The following is an 18,590-nucleotide window of genomic DNA, read 5'->3' as shown; positions in this document are numbered from 1 at the left end:
TTTCAAAGACCACCTTGCCTGGAAAAGTGGACCTGAATATCTTCTGGGAGTGCAGAACATAAAAGAACCTTGGAGCTCCAACCGCCAGATACCATAGTTGATGCTGTGGGATCTTTACCTCCTCCTAAGGAAAGCTTCCTTGTGGACATTTTTATCACAGTGGCAGCTTGTGGTGACAAGTGAGTTAAAGCATCTGACCGTGGATCCAAGACCCAGCCACATGTCTTGGGAATCAAAAGCAACTGAAATGTCACTAGCCATAAAATTCCCTTACGTGCCTTTGGTACAGACACAGCCATAACTTCATCACATTTAACCATGCCAGTTATAAGGCCTTTCCATTCTTTATATCTAATTTTGAAATAACAATATTCCTACTGACTTCAGTAAGATTTCCCCCTAGTGAGCAAGCCATAGCACCACTTATCATAATGAGCAAAAGCTGAAGGAGAAGCAGGATGCTGTTAAGACATGAATTCGGTGATTACAAAGTTTGATCAACACACAGAAGATATGTCTTGCTGTTATTTTACAAACGGAAGGTTTCCTGTACTGTCCTACCAGTGCATTTCCTTTCAACACAGAGGACCATTTCTGGAACATATACTATGCCTAGTTTTACTGCTGATGTGTATACAGAAATATGTATAAAGCGTTTATGTGGCATAGCTCACTGGAAATTATCTGTCATCTCCAGATGTGGGTAACTGTTGAATAAAAACAGATCATCAATTGATTTTTACAAAGGCTGTGGAATGACAATTTGACAGTAATTTGGAGCACATCTTGAACGCACATAGCTTGAATTTGAGACAGCATCCTAGACAAAAAGGACACTGTCACCCAATGTCCTCTGTCCCCTTCAATAAATACTAGCCTCTCCGCAGTTTTAAAATGCTACCTGCCGTTGGACAGCCTCCGTGAATAACGATGAAGTTGGTTCTGTAATTTGTCTGTCTTGGTAAGGATGTGTTCATACATAGCACATCATGTTTGCTGTCTGAAAGCTTGGAGACGGTCTATGCTAAGTGGAGAGAGGTGTACCTCCAAACAGCGGTATCTTCTGTGTATCTTAAGCACCTGTCATAGGAGTAAATGGGATAGGCTGGATCACCTGGAGGCAGCCGTGTCTCCCCATGAATTATAGAATGAGCCTAGCAGACTAGATCAAACACATAACCTTCAGAAAGCTAAATTTAAGTGATAATTCCAGCATTTGTGAGCTGGAGGGTGAGTGGACTGAGAGAAAAACTTTTCATATCCTTCTATCTTCTGCACTGACACAGAACTCAATCTCAATATAGTCTTAAAATAAACATCGGATAGGAATGATTTGGTCAAACATAGACCTCTGCACAAATACCTGAACTAGTTGCCTGCTTTTTCTTTGTAGCCAGTAGACAGAAAAGGATACTCTTAGGTTCCTGTTCCTAGGTGATACATTGCATGCTAAAGTAGAAGTCTTAAATGCGTTAGATAAATTGTGCCTTCAGAGTGCTCCCTTTCTCTTCATTTCATTTGGAAAGTGAGGATAGCATGATATGTACAAAAACCAAAATGAAAACAATAAACAAAATAAAACACAAAAATTCCGCTTCATGTCTAACCTATTTTCTGACTCATCAAGCTTATTCCTAGCCTTATTTCCTTTTTTTTTTTTTTTTTTTTGTATTTTTATGAATTCAAATTTTAAGGTGGCCACTGTCTGGGAAGGTGGGTATCGAAAGCACCTTTACAGGCACTCTGTAGCTAGCACCTAGCTGTAGGGTAGGAGCAAGGGAGTGAGGCTAAATGATGCAGAAAGGCACACTACACCACTGGCACTGGAACCTGAAGAGCCTACCTTTCTCTTCCGTAAAAGTTATGCCTTAAAAGTTGGGGTTTAAAATGTTGTTTTTAAAATACTGTGTATGGTACAGTAGCACCTTGCGCATATAAAATATGTATGTATGTGTGTTTCTGTATGTGCACACACACGTGCGTGCAGGTACACGGATCGCCTATAAACGGGTCACCCTGGCATGTCTGCTTGTGGAAAGCAGGGCTGTGTAGCGGCCTGTCTGCCACTACAATTAGCAGCACAGAAGCACTCCATCCTAAATGTATAGATTTCTATATTTGGAATTTATTATAAATGTATAGAATCTATATTAAGCATCATACAAAAAGAACCTTAGATATCAAGTAGTTTTAATCTTTTCTGGATTTTTAGAATTATTTCTTGACCACCTAGTCAAAGTCAGCATCACTATCTTCTGCCGTAACTGAACGGTCCCAGGTACCACGTAACGTGGAGCATCGCCGGAGACATGAGGAGACTAGACGGACTGACAGCAGGTTTGGCGAGCATGGCAGGAGCTGGAAGGGGAAGCGGTGGTTGAGAGAGAAAGCCCAAGTGCTTGGGCATGCGTATCAAATTAGAGGATATGGAAGCAAAACATGACACTTCCTTTGCAATATGCCTACCCAAGAGGCACTACAATTCGCTGGAGCAAGCGCTCATTAAGATCCATTAAAGAACAGGGCTGCCCTTATGACATGCCGGGGACTCAAAGCACCACGTTAAACGCCTGATCGGGCTGGGCTGGGGCTAGGGCTTTTAAGCCGCCTGTTAAGCAGCTTTGGGAGAAACCAGGCTGGGGCTTGCCGGGGGCAGGCGGGCTTCCAGAGGGCGGCTCAGAGCTGCCGCCTCACCGCAGCCTTCCGCGGCTGCAGAGGTAAGACGACGCAAGCCAGAGAGGGCTTGAGTCACAAACAATAACAAAACAATGACACCCCCCCCGCCGCCGCCGCCTTTCGCTTGACTTCGCAATTAAAACAAAGAACAGGGCACCGGGCCGCGCCCGCAGCTCCCGCCGGGGCCGGGCAGCCCGCCGCCTCCCTCAGCCCGCCGCCCGCAACGGCCGTCACGGCCCGGCCCACCCCGCCCCGCGCTGAGGCGCGGGCACGCGCAGCTCGCGGCCCCGCCCCCGCGGCCCCCCGCGCCGCGCCTCTTCCTCCGGCGCCCCGCCCCCGCCGCCGTGCGGGCTTCCGGCGGCGCCTGGCGCGGCGGTGGCGGCGGCGGCGCGCGCGGCCCGAGCTGCTCCGCCCTCCGGACGGGGTAGGGTGGCGGCTCCGCTCGGGCGGGGGAGGGAGAGAGGGAGGGGCGGGCGCGGGCGCGGGGGGGCCGCGCTGCCTACCGGGGCCCCTCCCCGCGGGACGCGGCCGGGGGGAGGGGGTCTCCTCGGCGGGGCGGCAGGAGCCGGGCGCCCCCCCTCCGCGCCCCCGCCCGGCCTGGCAGCGCCGGCAGCCCGCCGGCTAGCGCGGCGCCGGGCCCGGGAGCGGCCCGGTGCGGGTGCCGGCCCTGCGCGGCGGGTGCGGCCGGCCGCAGGTGTGTACGTGCGCGGCCGGCCGCAGGTGTGTACGTGCCCGCCCGGCGGAGGCGGCGGCCGGGCCGCAGGGCGGGCGCCCCGGCGGTGGTTGGCGGGGCCGGGGCGGGCTGCTGTCCGCGCGTCAGGGAGGGGACCCGGGGGGCAGTGGCGGCACCAGGCAGTCCCGCCTGCCTCAGGGTGGGGCTGCCCCGGCGGCGCCCGTGGGCCTCGGCGAGACCTGCCCCAGGGGAAGGCCCCTGTCGGCGAAGAGCGCGGGTGCCCGAGGGGCGCGACGTTACGGGGAGGAGATGGCGCACGGAGGGAGGAAGAGCCCTAGAAGCAGGCAGAGCTGGGGCGCGCGTTGGGCACCGTCTCCTGCGCAGATCCTCGTCCGCCCTGGGAGCGTCAGGCTCGCCGTAGGCGTTCGCTGCTGCCTGGTCCCCGTTGCCTTACGCCAGTTACCCCTTGTTACCCCAGTTGCCCAATCACAACACAACAGAAGCAGGGTAGGAGCTTAACTAGCAATATTCTTTTTTTTTTTTTTTGCGTGGGGTATGTACTTTGGGGTGCTTCACTTCGTGTGAATTGTTATTTATTGTCAGTGCAGGCTGATGAACAGACAGCGGGAGATAACTACGTGGCCTAATAGCTGCGATCAGTGCAGTGACCAGCAAGTAAATGCCCCACAGAACACGACTGCATGGAGAGGTAGCACGACATTGTGAAAAGAAAAATGAGAAGACAACTGCACTTGAATTGCTTACTGACAGTAGTATTGAATGGGAATATATTTGGGGTTTTTTTTGGCATGAGGAAGAGACTTTCACCGTAGCTGGGAGGGCAGTTGTTCAAAATGAAGTGGTGACTTTAGGCTTTATGTAGAATTAGACGTTTTTAAAAGGGGCTACCTGATGATTTACACATACTGAGAAACAATCTCAGTTATGTGTGAAGACAACCTCCAGAAGGCAGGGCGGTCACCTGGACGGTGGAATAGATCCCTAAAGAACATTTGTCTCTGTTATATTGCTGTGCTAAACCACGCAATGAGTTCTGGTCCTAGCGGGAAGGAACAGTCAATCAGTGAAGTAATCTGAAATTCTTGCATTTTGCATGTTTTGATGCTCATGATGGCAACACAATCAAGATTTTAAGTAGATAGAATTGTCATAATGTTCCATTTTCTTTCCAAACTGTAAATTTATAAGTTGCAAATATGTAAAATGGTTATGTTTTTAGTGCCAGAACACATTACAGGAAGAAACACAGCAAGTGGGGCCCAAGTTTAAAGTATGCTGTAAGAGCTTATTAATTTTTAATTAATATTAGCTTCTAGTTTCAACAAGTTGAGTGTAGATGTTGGTATAATCTAGGTAATTAACAGCGAGAGATGCTAACCTGTGGTAAAAATACTCTGTTTTAGCCTGTAATGTAAGGTTCCAGTATTCCCTCTGTGCATTAATGTGCAAAGATAATTAAAGAGATTTCCCACTTACCATCTTTTATCTGACGCATATATTAAATTGCATTAATCTTTCTTCAGAGATAATACAATCTATTGTTTTTGTCATTTATACGTTCTTTGTAATTTGTCAATGCTGCTGTTCCTTTTATAGTCAAACGAAAGAAAACTCGGCACAGTACTCCCAAGCGTGAGATTAGCAAAGCTGGTGTAAAGAGGAATTATTACCTCTCTGGCTTTAAAAATCAAACCTGGTGTATACATGACTTGTATATACAACATTTGCTTCTCTTGAAATAATACAAACTCTTGTCTAACACATGCATTGCTAGGAAAGGCTCAGGGACGAAATATGCCATCTTTCATTTTTTTCTATGTCTAATAACTGTTACTTGCTATGTTTTTACACGTATCCTTCCCTTTGCAGCCCCTCCAACTCTCTGGTATTTTTCTGTATATTTCCCACTTTTTCTCGGCAGTCTGGTTGGTGAATGACTACGTAACTGTGTCCTGTTTCTGCTTTCATGGGATGAAGTTGTGAATACTGGGGAGCTGCGTTTGCAGAAACAACCAAAATGAATAGGTACAATAATCATTAACAGGATGGGTTGCTTGGAAGCTGGAAAATAGATTTGTGGACATAAACTCCCTGTAAAAAGAGGCAAAATAGGCTGAAGAGATCTAGTGCTTTTGAATGCTTTAGTTTAATTAGTGCCCATTCCCATGAAATCTGTACAGAAACCATAAGACATTTTCCTTTATCAAGGTTTGTTGTGTTTGAAAGAAGGAAATAGTGAATTACAGTCTTAGAAGGCTTTCTAGGTGTATAGCACAAAGGGAAGAAGGGTTAATCATAATAGAAAAAGGGAATTTGCCCATATAATTGAAATAGTTGTTAGTTAAATAATGATCTGAATAGGAGAGATTGTAAATAATGTGATGGGCTCTAATGTATTTTGAAAGAAGGTAGCATCTCTCTCTCTCCTAGGAAGGTTGTATTCCAGGCCTAGTCCAATCTGGTTCTCTGGAATCCTGTCTGGTAAAACTGGAGGTAACATTTCCATGGCCCTTTGAGCTGGTCTGACTGGGGCCCCTTGCAGTCTGACTGCCCCCTCGAGCCAGCACTGACTTCGTGTTAACTGGCAACGAGTTGGTTCGGGGAGATGAACAGACTCAAAACTACACTGGCTTGTAGGAGCAGTTGGTGTCTGGCTGGACGAGCCCCAGGACTCACCTGGCTCCCCAGCACCGCCAGCTGGAGAGGTGGCTGTGAAGCAGAGAGGGATGGGTCTGTGTGGGGCATGAGTTGGGAGGGCAGAGCTCAGGCAGCCCCGAGAGAAACTGGGGACGGGATCCAGTCTGGAAGCGCAAAATGGGCATGTAGGCATAGGACAACACCTCACAACATCACTGTACATTCATAGTGTATTGGTTTTTGTTTCTAACCAAACTGTTAACACCCTCTGTGCTAGTCTGTGGTGGCTGCTGAAGGTCCTGGTATTTAATAGTGCCATTTCAGTCCATTTAATAGTATCTTGACAGAGAAAAAATTATGATATGAAAGAAACTAAATAAAAGAAAAGAAGTAGAAGGCTGCTGCTCGGGAGGAGGATAATAAGATATGCTTAAAAGAAACCTTTATTAAGCTTCAGTTTGGCATAATTATGCCTGTGCAAAAGAAAATGAATAATATACAACAGGCCAAAGATGCTGCCAGAGATTGGAAGGTGTAGTTGCATAGGCCCAAATGGATCTCATAAAAATAATCAAGCAGTTTGGGGGAGGGGGGAGTTGTCCACATAAACTTTGCATGTACATGAACTGCTCTGCTCCAGAGCTGTTTATCTTGATGCTTTGCATAGGCCTGAGTCTGCATTTTTATCTTTTTTTGCACAGTTAAATCCCTTTAATTGGAAATCAGCTTGACCTGTGGTAGCTCCTGAAAAAATCTCTCTGTATCATCTGGCCCTGCTGATCTGTATTTAATGTAATTCTTTCACTAGCTTATTATCCTTTAACCTCCTGAGCAATTTTTCATTGGTCTTTTAACTCCACACAAGTCTTAATGCTTCTTTTAAAATGCCGAAAGAAGAGTTCCTATTTGTATTGTAGCCCTAACGCTTATTTATCCTTCTTTTATAATAGTTTTCTGTTTCCTCTTACTTGTTATAAACTACTAAAGCCTATATTGCTTTTAACTCTTTAGAAGTAATTTATCTCCACTTGTATGGTTTAGACTAATACATTTTTATGAAAGCTGTATGCTCTTCCCTGTTTCTTCCTCCTTACTTAATTTTGAGCCTGTTGACCAATGTCAGCCAAAATTGACAAAGTGGCGTCAGTGTCAAGGATATCAAATTTTTACAGGTTTTATGAAAATCATCAAGTTGGTAGAGGGGGAATGACCCAAATTAATGTTTCCACCACCTTGAAATCATGCTGCAGATTTTCCATTATCTGCTCTGTTAGACCTGACTTAAACTGGCCGGCTAGTTGATGTACAGCTCTGAACCAGCGGCGGTTATGCTGCTCTTTGACAAGCTGATAGGGAGCTCGGCTGGGTTTTACAACAGCACTGTAAGAGCTCCGGGCTGTGGCCTGGAGTTTGCAGTGCAGACGTGAAGTTGTGTAGGATGTGTATGTGAGATAAGTGATTCGCACCTGATCTCGAAGTACCCCAGCTGAGTGATTTTTAAAATTGAGCTCTGTAAAGCCATAATTTCCATGGAGCAGCCGTCGAACCATGTTAATCAGTGAAATTTTGAGTTAGAAGCTGGTGTATATGCTGGTCTACACGTGATTCCAGGGCTTGACAGCAGTAACTTTGTTGAAGTTTAATGTCTGTTGGCGTATTCTGTAAATGGATTTTTCTTTTTAAGAGGGAAAAATCCAGGAGGAGAATGTATTTGTAATCTTTACTTACATCTTACAGCAGCTCCATGCTGAAAAGAAAAAATAACAATTTTCAGTTTGGAATTGTTTTTTTTGGGTATTTTTTTGGGTATTTTAAGGAGGAGAGATTGGGGGTTGTGCTGCTTTTTTCCCAGGGTCTTTTCTAAAAGGTGGTTCAACAGGATGTTTGGGGGAAAAGTGACATTATTGGGTTTTGGCATTCCAGGAGAGCTTGAAGTGGATCCAGCATGTTGTCTTATGCATTCCCTTCTGCACTGAATGTCAGGAGTAATTCGTGTTGTTGACAGCTATGTCAACATGTGAAACTGAATGAAGGACAGGAACTAAACAAAAAGCTAATAATAGAAGAGGCAAGAAAGTGAGAAGTGAACACTTCGTTAGTAAACTTTCTTGCTGTCACAAGTAAGAGGGTCAAATAGCGCAGCCTGTCCTTATCTGTTACCACAAGCGCCTTCTTGTTGGCAACGTCCAAGTGAAAGAGAGCTGTTTATACATCTATGTGCATTTTGTGAGTATGGAAACCAAGCAATTTGCCCAAGAAACATGCACAGTGGATTTATGTAGAGGTATACAAAAGTCACTTTGATTCGTCTCCATTTGTTCAATTATTTACCTTACTTTAAGCTTATGCTTCCAAAAACTATAAAATATGGTCTCACTTGTACTCATTGCAAACATTAAATATGTGGTTTGTCTGCAAGGCAATGTGAGGCATCATGTTAGTTGTTGTTTGGTGCGTCTTCTGCGATAGAAGAGTCACCTCTGGTTCAGTGATTACCGCAGTATGTATCCTGTGATAAACTAACTGGCAACTCCAGTACAGGCTGTTGAAGAAACATTTAGTCTATTTTGAGACGTGCTTGGTCATGCCTGTTTTGGCCTCTAACAGGTTATGAACGTTACTCCTTATTGTTTCCTAGTAAAGCTGATGAACAAGTTAATTGGAAGGCCAGTTTGTGAGAAACAGTTTGTGGTACTGGAGGATGTGAATTCTGGAGTGCTGTATTGGTGCCCAAGTGTGTTGTGTACTGCTAGCAGAAATCAGAGAATGCGTTCCACGTTTCGTTGCGTGTTGGTAAATCTAACAGTTTACATCATGCAGGTATGGAGCGGCTGCTAAATATGGGACAAGCATATGTAAGAGGATCTTTATTAGTAGGGAATATGATACAGCCCTTCTGTGTCCTGAAGACAACATTCAGCTATAAATATTTCTTCACTGTTGTAAACAGAAAACTTTAGTAAAGAGACTTGCCTTTATTTTAGCTTTTTCTAATTTGTTTGTCTGTTTTACTTGTGATTTGGTGTGGGCTGTGGAAAACACATCAGTATCCTTAATTATTAGTATGTTTTGTATTGATTTTTTTTTTAGGTGGCCTGGCAGTATGCAGATCTACTACATTTTGTGTTTAACTGAATTATTACATAAATGAAAATATTTTCTCTTATCAGAAGTAAAATGCTTTCTATGGGGACTTCTACTTCTGATGCCAGGACTCTTTTGAAGACTGACTTTGTTCCTTGGCTTAAAGGAAGATGATGTCGTTAATGAATTCTGAGCATCCTTCAGGCTGGTGACCCTTCTATCATTGGTGAATGTTGTCATGGACAACTTCAAAGGGTAAAGACAATATTTTTGTGAGTCTGTTTCAGGCTAGTGCTCCGATACAGGAAGCAGCAGGTTAAGTTTTTGGTTTAGATTAACTGCCCCAACGCTCTTTCTTTTCGCTCTTAAAACCATTCACAAATTATGGGAAGAAATTAGAGGAAACAATTTGCTGGAGTAGCTGTCCAGCATTCTATATGAGCTGTCTTTGAAGGGTGTATTTACTCTCCAGATTATAATATAATATAGATATACTTGAGCTAGCTTTAAATGAACTAATTTGGGTCTGGGAGCAGTCTTACTGCAAAATACGAGCAGTGAAGTAACTTGGGTTTTGTTGAGCTGTATACTGCTGCAGCCTGACTAGGTACCCGGGTACTTTGTTTAAAAGTCGGTTTTAGTTTAAGTATTTCAAAACTATACTACAGATAATTTTAGCTGTACCTTCAGATACTCTTCTACAGTTGTTTACTACAAGGGCCAGATTTCGTTTCATACTTGATTTCATTTCCATAAGTCAGTGCAAGATTTTTTTCTCTTAATAAATTCCTGAAAATAATGCTTAATTTAACCATTAGTCTTTTTGTTGCTCGAGGGCTAGTTTTGGCTAATGTTTCTTCATAGTCTTCTCTTTTTTTAGACACAGTAAATGGGAAGCCACAGTTAGTAGCCTCCAACTAAATAATTGTCTTAAAATAAAATGTAAGTTTATTAATGTTTTAGTAGCAGTGCTTTGTTTAAGAGGATATTCAAATGAGTACAGTTTGCTTTCTAAGAATATCTGCTCACTATGTTTATTCATTCTGTTTTATCAGCTCTTTTCCAAAACACCACAAGCAGTTAATGCGCCTTATAAAGGACTCCTGACCTTTCGCATCTTCCTAAGTCGTATCTTGATGTCACCAGTGTTTCCCATGTTAACAGTTCTGAGCATGTTTTACTATATGTGCCTTCGGCGCCGAGCTAGGACAGCGACAAGAGGAGAAATGAACAGCCGGAGGGCTATTGAATCAAACACCCGAGCCTTACCTATCAATGTTGAAATAGCTCAGCATGCCAAAGAAGTGTTGGATTTCAGCTCTCACTATGGTAGTGAAAACAGCATGTCATATACCATGTGGAATTTAGCAGGTATTCCAAACGTGTACCCTAGTTCTGGTGACTTCACTCAGACTGCTGTCTTTCGAACTTATGGGACCTGGTGGGATCGTTGCCCTAGTGCTCGGCTGCCGTTCAAGAGGACACCACCCACCTTCTGTAGCCAGGACTATGTGGAACTCGCTTTTGAGGATCCAGTTTATCCCACTGCAGTGCACGTTCTAGAAACATATCATCCTGGAGCTGTAGTCAGGATTTTGGCATGCTCTGCAAATCCTTACTCACAAAATCCACCAGCTGAAGTAAGGTAATTTTTTTTTTTCCTCCTTTATGCTTTCCTGTAAGATGTTAAATGCTACAAATAATGCTGTTTAGCAAACTTTTACTTCCTAGTGTTTCTCTGTTTTGTACCTGACCCACTAACGTTTTCTTTATTTCTGCATGTTTTTAAAACTGTGGTGACACGTTTTTATAGCAACTTCAGAGATGTGGATGTTTTTGTAGGAATTAATGCAAATCCTAATATCAGATTTAATTTGTGTAATGGTAGTTTTTGTGTTGAAATTTTTATGAGCAATAATTACTATGTATGTACAAAAATCACTTTTGAAATGGCAGTTCTGAATTCTTCTCTTTCCCCAATAAGAAAAGCAAATTGTGTAGAAAAGGCTGAGGATTCATGGTTGCTGTATCATCCTGCCTCAAGTAGCCATAAACTCTTTCTTCTCTCTGCATGCTTTAGGTTGTATGTATAGTACAATCAGGCACTATCACTATTCATATGGAAATGAGGCCAAAAACAGAAGCACGGAACAGTCGGACAAAAGGTGATGCCATTTGTCTGATCTTTATTTTTGGTCCGATCAAAGGGTGTGAGCCACACTTCATTTTTACACTTGCTTCATGGACTAAAAGACCCTGATTTGATCCTGTTGGTTTTCCTCATAGTAGGAACTCCTGATGAAATTCCAGTTGGGGGGGTAGGAAGATGGGGACCTGGGGAATGGTAAGATAATGAAGAAAAACACTGTGTATGAGGTGTGAAGCTCTTAGTGAGGAGGTGAGGAAATGGAAATGGAAGGAGAAAGAGAACAGGTAAAAGCACGTAGTGGGGAAAAACATTGAGAAAAGCCATCAGTATATGCAATCAAAGTATTCCATATACATCAAAAAGAGATGAAATGATACCAAAGCCATAAAGGAAGGGAAAACTGATAGAAGAAAGACTTAACAAAAAGTATCCTGTAGAAAATAATATGCCAACAAATACTGTATTCCTTTAAAATGCACGCTTTGGCGGTATAACCAGTGTCTGCTTGGATGCTGGGTGTTTTTTCCCTGACCTGCCTTTTACAGACACAGCTAAAAAGCATGCTTTTAGGTCTGACTTAGTATCCCATGCTTCCTAATACTAGGCCATTGATGTTTGTTCAAAACCCCTAGAAAATCAGGTGTCATGTTATATATTCAAAACTCCCAATTAATATTTTTTGTATGATTCTATCGTCTACTGTTGTTTAGTGCAGTTGTTTGTTTTACAGCTCTCTAATGAGTATATGCTGTATAGGTCTAAAGTAAACATCCGAATTCAAGGAACAGTGATAGGTCAAACTAATAATAATAGGCCGCCTAACTTCAGAAGTAGGCGTGCGTTTGGCACTGCAATACAGAACTTATTTATAGGATGGTATGTGGTGAAGACAGCTTTTAAGACTTTTGAACTTAGAACCTAATGTGAAATGACTTTTGGGCAATTAATCTGTGAACTTTCATTTTACTTTTTTATTTTATGATGTAGATTTTACTTTATTTTATGATATAGCACAGATTTATGTAGAGATTTCTGTAACTGTTGACAATATCGCATTAGAATAATAGTAAGATAGTGTGCTGCAGGGCAATACAAGGATATAATTCTGAGTAATAACCTAATGCTATTTTATAAAAATGTCCGTTTAGGTTTTGGTTCTTAAAACAATACACTTTTTTTAGTTTTGTGTAAAGACCAAGAAGTGTTGAAGGAAAGTTTCTCAAGAAATGTTAACTGAAGAAGCTATTTAGTAAGGTGCACTAAAAAAAAAAGAGAAAATAGTTCAGAGAGCTAAAAGAAGATGGAAGTGAAAATACTAATATAAAACTTTTTGGGATGTGCTTTACGACTCCTTTTGGGGTGTGGTCAGAGTGAGAGCTTAGACTTTCCCTTCTTCATAAAAAAGGATGAAGGACCTTGCTTTTTAATTTGTAGGCAGGAGTATCTTCTGTTTTGTCTACCTAGGTTAACAATATTTTTTGTTAGAAGGAGGTTGTCTCAGGGAGCCTCAGAACCAGTTGTCTGTGCTGCATCTTCAGTACTTGCCAATCTTGATGCTAGAGAAGGGGGACTGATGTTAGAGGGACTTTTTCTTTCTTTCTTTCTTTTGGCTTACCTTTCTTCAGCAGTTCTTGGTCCCTTGTTTTCACTTCCAAAAATTCTCTGAGATGTCAACTAAGAATTACTTTTTTGAAGGTGGAATGCTGCTGATAATCTCAGGTGATTCTGTGTTTAACTGATGTTTTGGACTTGAAGAACTGCCATACTATTTTCCTCTGTTAAAAAAGGCCATGTCCCAGTTACTCGAAGGCCGTTTAGAACATTGTTTTCCTCTTCTGACTATTTCGATACTCAATTTTAAATCACTTTGTTACCTAAAGACCTTAAAGTGCTGCTTTGTTTTATCTGCTGACACTGGATCTGTTTGTTTCTGAACACCAATGTAGAAAGGTTCCTTTTCACCAGTTCTTTCTTTGATATAAAAAGAAGGCCAAGTTAATGGTGGAGTCAAAACGGTTGAGAGGAAAATGTCTGTTGAGACTTGTTTAAATGTTATGCTTAGTGGATTACACTGGTCCAGCTGAGTAATCTTTTTTTCTCTTTGTTTAGTATTTAAAACATCAGGTCATCCAAGACTTTGCTGTGTGCAAAAGCTTCTAACCTACAAGAGGCTCTGTAAGGACTTGATGTACCTCAGTCCTTGCTCAGGAAGACTTTATATATCCTTGTAGAAAAATGTCTATAGCCCACGTGGTTGGCCAATGTGTTGCTCTGTTGCTCACTTTATGCTTCAGTTGCATGAAAGAACGATTTATGCAGGTGTTCAGAAAAAGGTCTTTAGTCATGTTGCTCTGTTGCTGCTGCATTGAATACTGCTGTCAGTTACAGCTTTGTATGACACTGTCTCAGATCAGCTTTATTCAGAGTCTTTTTAGAGGTAGGATCAGCTCTTCATGGAATGGGAATAAGCATTTATTTTTCAGAATGGAATGTAATTGTTCCTAAATAATTCTAGTGCTTAAAACATGACAGTTAATTTGAAGTTGTTTTCATTATGGTTTAAACAGCTTCCAGCAATTTAAGGATTCTCTCTCCTCTCATATCTTTTGCTGCTTTAAACGCAGAAGACATTACATCACTATCCTCTGCATAAAACAATTTTTAAAAATCACAAGTGTCAGAGAAAATGCTGTCTTTACACACAGAGACCTTTTGTGCTTTTCATTAGTGTCACTCACACCTCGTCTGGTGAGAAGTGTTTGGTAATTTCTTAAGAGATACTAACACATGTTAGTATCCATGTGCAGGTTTGTTACATGAATTATCTGAGTGCAGAAAATCCAAGCAAAAATTAATAATCTGAGATTAAGGGAATATTGTAGCATATAGTCTCAGTTTTTATGTGGTGAAGAAATCCCTCCCTTTTTTGTATTGTGTTGTGCTATGTTTATTATACTAGTGTAGCCTTGAGATTTTGTACTGTGGTGCACATTCTGTGTACTTAGGCTTTGGTGACAACGATGAGTCCCTCTTCGGCCAGTGGGAGAGGCAGAGATCCACACAGGCGTGATGGGGATGCTGCACCTGACGGTGGCGTGAAGCCAAGAGAATTTTCTTTGTTTCTCATAGTGTATTAGGTTGATGGATAAGATATAGCTAGCTTCTGTGATGAGGAAAATGTTTTCTTTCCTGTTTCTTTTTCCTCCTCATTTACCCAGAAGGCTTACTCTTGGTGATTCCCTAATGGCTTCTTTGGTGTCAGCCCTTTTGAAACAATTTGATACTCCTAATAGTTAGCTGCTGTCAGACAGGAAGAGTTTGTGTGTGTTTAAACGGGAGCTTTCAAGTCAGAAATAATTTTTTACGAAGTTTTTCAACTTTTTCCTTTTAAAAGAATAACTTTGCTTTTTAAATTTGGAATATAAAAGAAAAAATTGGTCCCTGCTCTTCTTCTGTCATGGTCTTTTTTTAACTTAATTCGACAGTTTCTCTTATCTCATGTACATTATAGTGACACCACATATTCATGTGCTGTTATAAAAGCTCAAACCCAGAGATTCCTAACTAGCCTGGGATCTGTGGCAATGCTTGGGGTGGTGTTCCATAGCATATGTCCTTACTACTATGCGATGATTGCTTCTTTAGTAGATTGCAGATTGTTTTGTGATTTTTTTTTTTTTCTTGTTTTCCACAGATAAAGTGTAACACTGATTAGGTTGTTTCTCACAGGTGAGATACCACAATCACTTGACTGGCTGGGAGCAGTTCCATTCTGCCTTGTGTGTTCCTGCCATTTCTTTCTATTTAATTTAATTTCTTTCATGTCATTTAGAATTTTGCTAGGTGCTCTTTTGAGCAAAATTCCAAGTTTGATTTGTGGATGTACAGCTTGGCTCAACATTTCTTAGCTTAGCTGTGTTTGCTGCATGCGAGGTTCCTTTCTCTTTCTGAAGGTCTTGAAGCCTGTAGAGGCAGAAGCTGCTATAACCAGAGGAGCAGGCTAAGGAAGGTGGACAAAATAAAAGGCTCCCTCTCCTTCCATTAGGAAATTCATTGTATTTAGGCAATACAATGCTAATCCAGGAGGGAATGTTACAGATTTGTTTGCTGGCAGCCAGGATAGGGATCAAAATGTTTGATGAAAAAAAATCCCCCCTTCTGATAAAGGGAGTGAAACCAGAAAGGCAGTGTACTGAATGTAAAATATTGTGAGTCTCTTGCTTGTAGAGAGTGGCATTCAGATGGTTCTTTCTCCCTACCTTTTGTTCCCTGTGAATCTCAGATGAAGGCACCCAAAATACTGCTGATACCATCAACACATTAGAGTGTGATAAGGGACCTTCAGGGCTGTATCTCACCTATGCGTAACACGCAACTTAAGTTCTAGCCATTTGCATCCTTACTTATAACTTGTTTTGACATCTTCAGGGAAACCGCTTTTTCTTGTCCAGATGATTGTCATAGAAGAATGAATTCTGGGTTCATGGGACACAGTAATTTTTGAGAAACCCATAAAAAGCTCATGTGGACAGGGCCGTTATTTCAAATATCTTTTGCTATTTTAAATGCCCTGAGCGTTCTTGGAGTCCTGTCTGCTCTCTCTGGTATTTCAGAATTGAACTCTTGAAGTCGAAATGAAAATCTGCTGCATATTCCCCCATAGTAATTAGACTGCTGTGAATACTGCTTATCACCTTGATCTGAATGGTTCTAAAATTGTTCTCATGATCAGTCTTCCCTGCCGTTTGTATTTACGAACTCACAGCAGTGGCCAGGGGTGTACTTTCCAGGTTACGTTGAACCTAGTGTGCTGAAGCATCCCTGGCATGTTAGCAGGCACGAGATGTTTCCTTGTAGGTAGCCTACAGATTATTTACAGAGCAATTGCTTGGATAAGAGCAGATGGTATGTATTATAATCACATATCATTATTATAATTGTTGCAGAAGTTGCAATTTTAGCAAAGGTATGGTCATATTATTCTCTGAATTTCTTTATGTTCTCTTTGTTGGTCTATTTGAAACTTTCCCTTCTTTTGGCTTTTAACACAGCTATAAGTTTCTTGGGACAGGGCATTTAATTTTTGTGCTTGAATTGCACGTAGTGCTTTATTCACTTTCTACACCAATCTCAATTTTACAATACAAGAAATCTCAGCAGTTTGCAGGCAAAGTTTAATCTTGTCTTGCTGGAGAGAAATCTGATTACTTTTTCTAGGAGCCACTTTTCCAAAGAATCTTTCTTTTTATATATTTTCTTTAGAAGTAACCAGGTCTACTCAGGCATCATCTTAGCCGTTAAAAAGCTTTCCAACAGCATTAGGTGAACAAAAAATTAAACAAGCACTAAATATGTGCTCTAATTTGATACAAACCTTGCAAGTATGTTTCTCAGCCTAAAAATCACTAGACTGTATTTTCCTTCACAGTGAGGGAAGGAGAATGGGAATTTCTTTTTTTTACCACATAGGAGTATGGAGTCTAGTATCAGAAATTTGAGCAGAATGAGTTCCTCACTATCTTCATGAGGTAGAGAGAAATCTAATGGGAAAACTGAGTCCCTTAAAGCTGAACGGAAAATCTTCACTTAAAGTCCTCATTTTCTTCAATCACTAGAGAAAATAATACAGATGTTACTACCTCTCATTCAGGCTTTGCATGGCAGTGTAAAGACTGATTCTTTCTAGCACACTGCTGGTGAAACCTTCTTATCAAAGCACTCTCATTGCAACATCTTTGATCAGCTGTTAACTGTATATCTGCAAGACCTGAGGACAAACAATGTCCTACCTTCAGTCATTTGATTCTGCTTGATTTTTTTGAGAGCTACCTAATTAATTCAAAGGGGAGGGGGAATTCCTTTGTAATTCCTGTAACTTCGTTACAGGTATTTGTTGGGATTCAATTTCTCTTTGGTTTTGGTTTAGTTTATCGAGCATCTTAAGCTTGGAACAAATGAAGGCAACCTTATTAGGGAAGCTAATTTTGGTACGTACCCTCAAACCAGGACTGACTGTTAAAATGCTGTTCTTCTGAAGGATTTTGAAATGGATGACCATAACAAAAAAAGTGCTCCAGAACAGAAGAAATGCAGTTCTTACTGAAGCCTCTTGGAAATTCAGACTTTTTTGATCCATTTCCAACTGCGGAGTCTTCACTCCCATTCAGATTACATGTAGCCCATTTAAGTGTCAAAGTGCCGATGCTAGATGAAGAGACCACTTCCAGTTGCAGTGTATTAAGAGTATTAAGGGTGTATTAAGAGTATGCCTACACTCAGGAAGAATTTACCTACCCTGACTCAGAGCAATTGCTATGGCCTGTTCTTGTGTGCGGTGCCACCAAGGCAGAGAAGAACATCAAATAAACCTGATAGACTTGAGATTTTCCCGTTAAACCAACAGATAACTCCTTTAAAGTTAGATTGGTGGGCTGTTGATGAAAAGAAAATGATATGACAAGGATAGTGGAAAATAGTCACCGGTCTTGCTGTTCATCAGTAATTGGTACGTAATGTGGAGTTTCACAAGATTGTAAAGCATGTTACGTGTCTTTCCTTTTCTCTAGTTTATTACAAAGACTGGAAACTAGAGACACTGCTTGCTGAAGGAGGTTATTGGTCTGCCATTTGATGAACCTAGACCTTCAGATGCCTTAATTTTTTCCAGAGCTCTGTTACTGCTAGATAATCCTCTCTCCAGGGCACCAAAGGAGAAGTCAATAACTGGGACACATTCTGTTAAAAGTTGATGGTCCAGCGTGTGCTGAATTAGTGAAAAAATAGCCTTGAGTTTCCCTCAGGATAGTTTGAGTGGGTATATGAAAGCATCTAAGCAAAATGTCAGATGGTGATCTGGATGTGTTCCAGAAAGGTCACGTGCATTGCCAACATTAAGTATTTGCTTAGGAAATCGACCTTCGTGAGAAGGTGTGACAGTGGGACTACATCTGTTACTTTTTGCCATGAGTTGACATTCATTTCCTAAATGAATGAAATCTTCTCTTAGTAATAAGTCTCTCTTATAAAAACTGTTAACCTTAGGGTAAAGTTGTCCACTCTCCTATGTTGGTACTTTCTGATGTGCCATATATTCACCAGTCCTGCATGTTTGTTTTTAGTTCATGACTTTTTTTTTTTTTCCTTTGACAGAAGACTGCTGCAGGCCTCCCATTCTACTGTAAGGTATTTGTGAAGAGCGGTATGATGTAGGATAGGAAAGTTTATTTGTGCATACCTGAAAATGTCCATCGTGAAATGGAGGTTTCAGCCGATATGGATTAATTTTCCTATCCTTGAAATAGTAGCAAATATCAAGCTTCTAAGCCTTATTTATACCGTATGCTATGTTTT

The 18,590-nt window shown here is 41.6% G+C and overlaps 1 protein-coding gene across 17 annotated transcripts in view; it reads left to right on the top strand.

The window, feature by feature from the left end:
- The first annotated feature begins 3,011 nt into the window (after nucleotides 1-3,011).
- Nucleotides 3,012-18,590, top strand: part of FBXL4 (F-box and leucine rich repeat protein 4) — a 71,024-nt gene continuing 55,445 nt past the window's right edge. For 3 of the 17 annotated variants that reach the window (XR_012775216.1, XM_075498428.1, XM_075498445.1), the window contains exons 1-5: nucleotides 3,014-3,100; nucleotides 9,098-9,346; nucleotides 10,147-10,731; nucleotides 11,172-11,256; nucleotides 18,390-18,417. Coding sequence is in view for 16 of the 17 variants with exons in the window: in XM_075498428.1 (XP_075354543.1) it covers nucleotides 10,228-10,731; nucleotides 11,172-11,256; nucleotides 18,390-18,417 (617 nt within the window). In the remaining variant the exon portion in view is untranslated. Of the gene's footprint in view, nucleotides 3,101-3,121; nucleotides 3,371-3,523; nucleotides 3,857-3,952; nucleotides 4,059-5,217; nucleotides 5,396-8,812; nucleotides 8,828-9,097; nucleotides 9,347-10,146; nucleotides 10,737-11,171; nucleotides 11,257-18,389; nucleotides 18,423-18,590 lie in introns of those variants that run through there. The other 14 variants (XM_075498436.1, XM_075498430.1, XM_075498432.1 and 11 more) reach the window with 14 other exon arrangements.

The sequence above is a fragment of the Mycteria americana genome, chromosome 3, assembly GCF_035582795.1.
Source record: "Mycteria americana isolate JAX WOST 10 ecotype Jacksonville Zoo and Gardens chromosome 3, USCA_MyAme_1.0, whole genome shotgun sequence".
Taxonomy (NCBI): Eukaryota; Metazoa; Chordata; class Aves; order Ciconiiformes; family Ciconiidae; genus Mycteria; species Mycteria americana.
The sequence above is the reverse complement of the archived record's forward strand: the minus strand, read 5'-3'. Positions and strand labels throughout refer to the sequence as shown.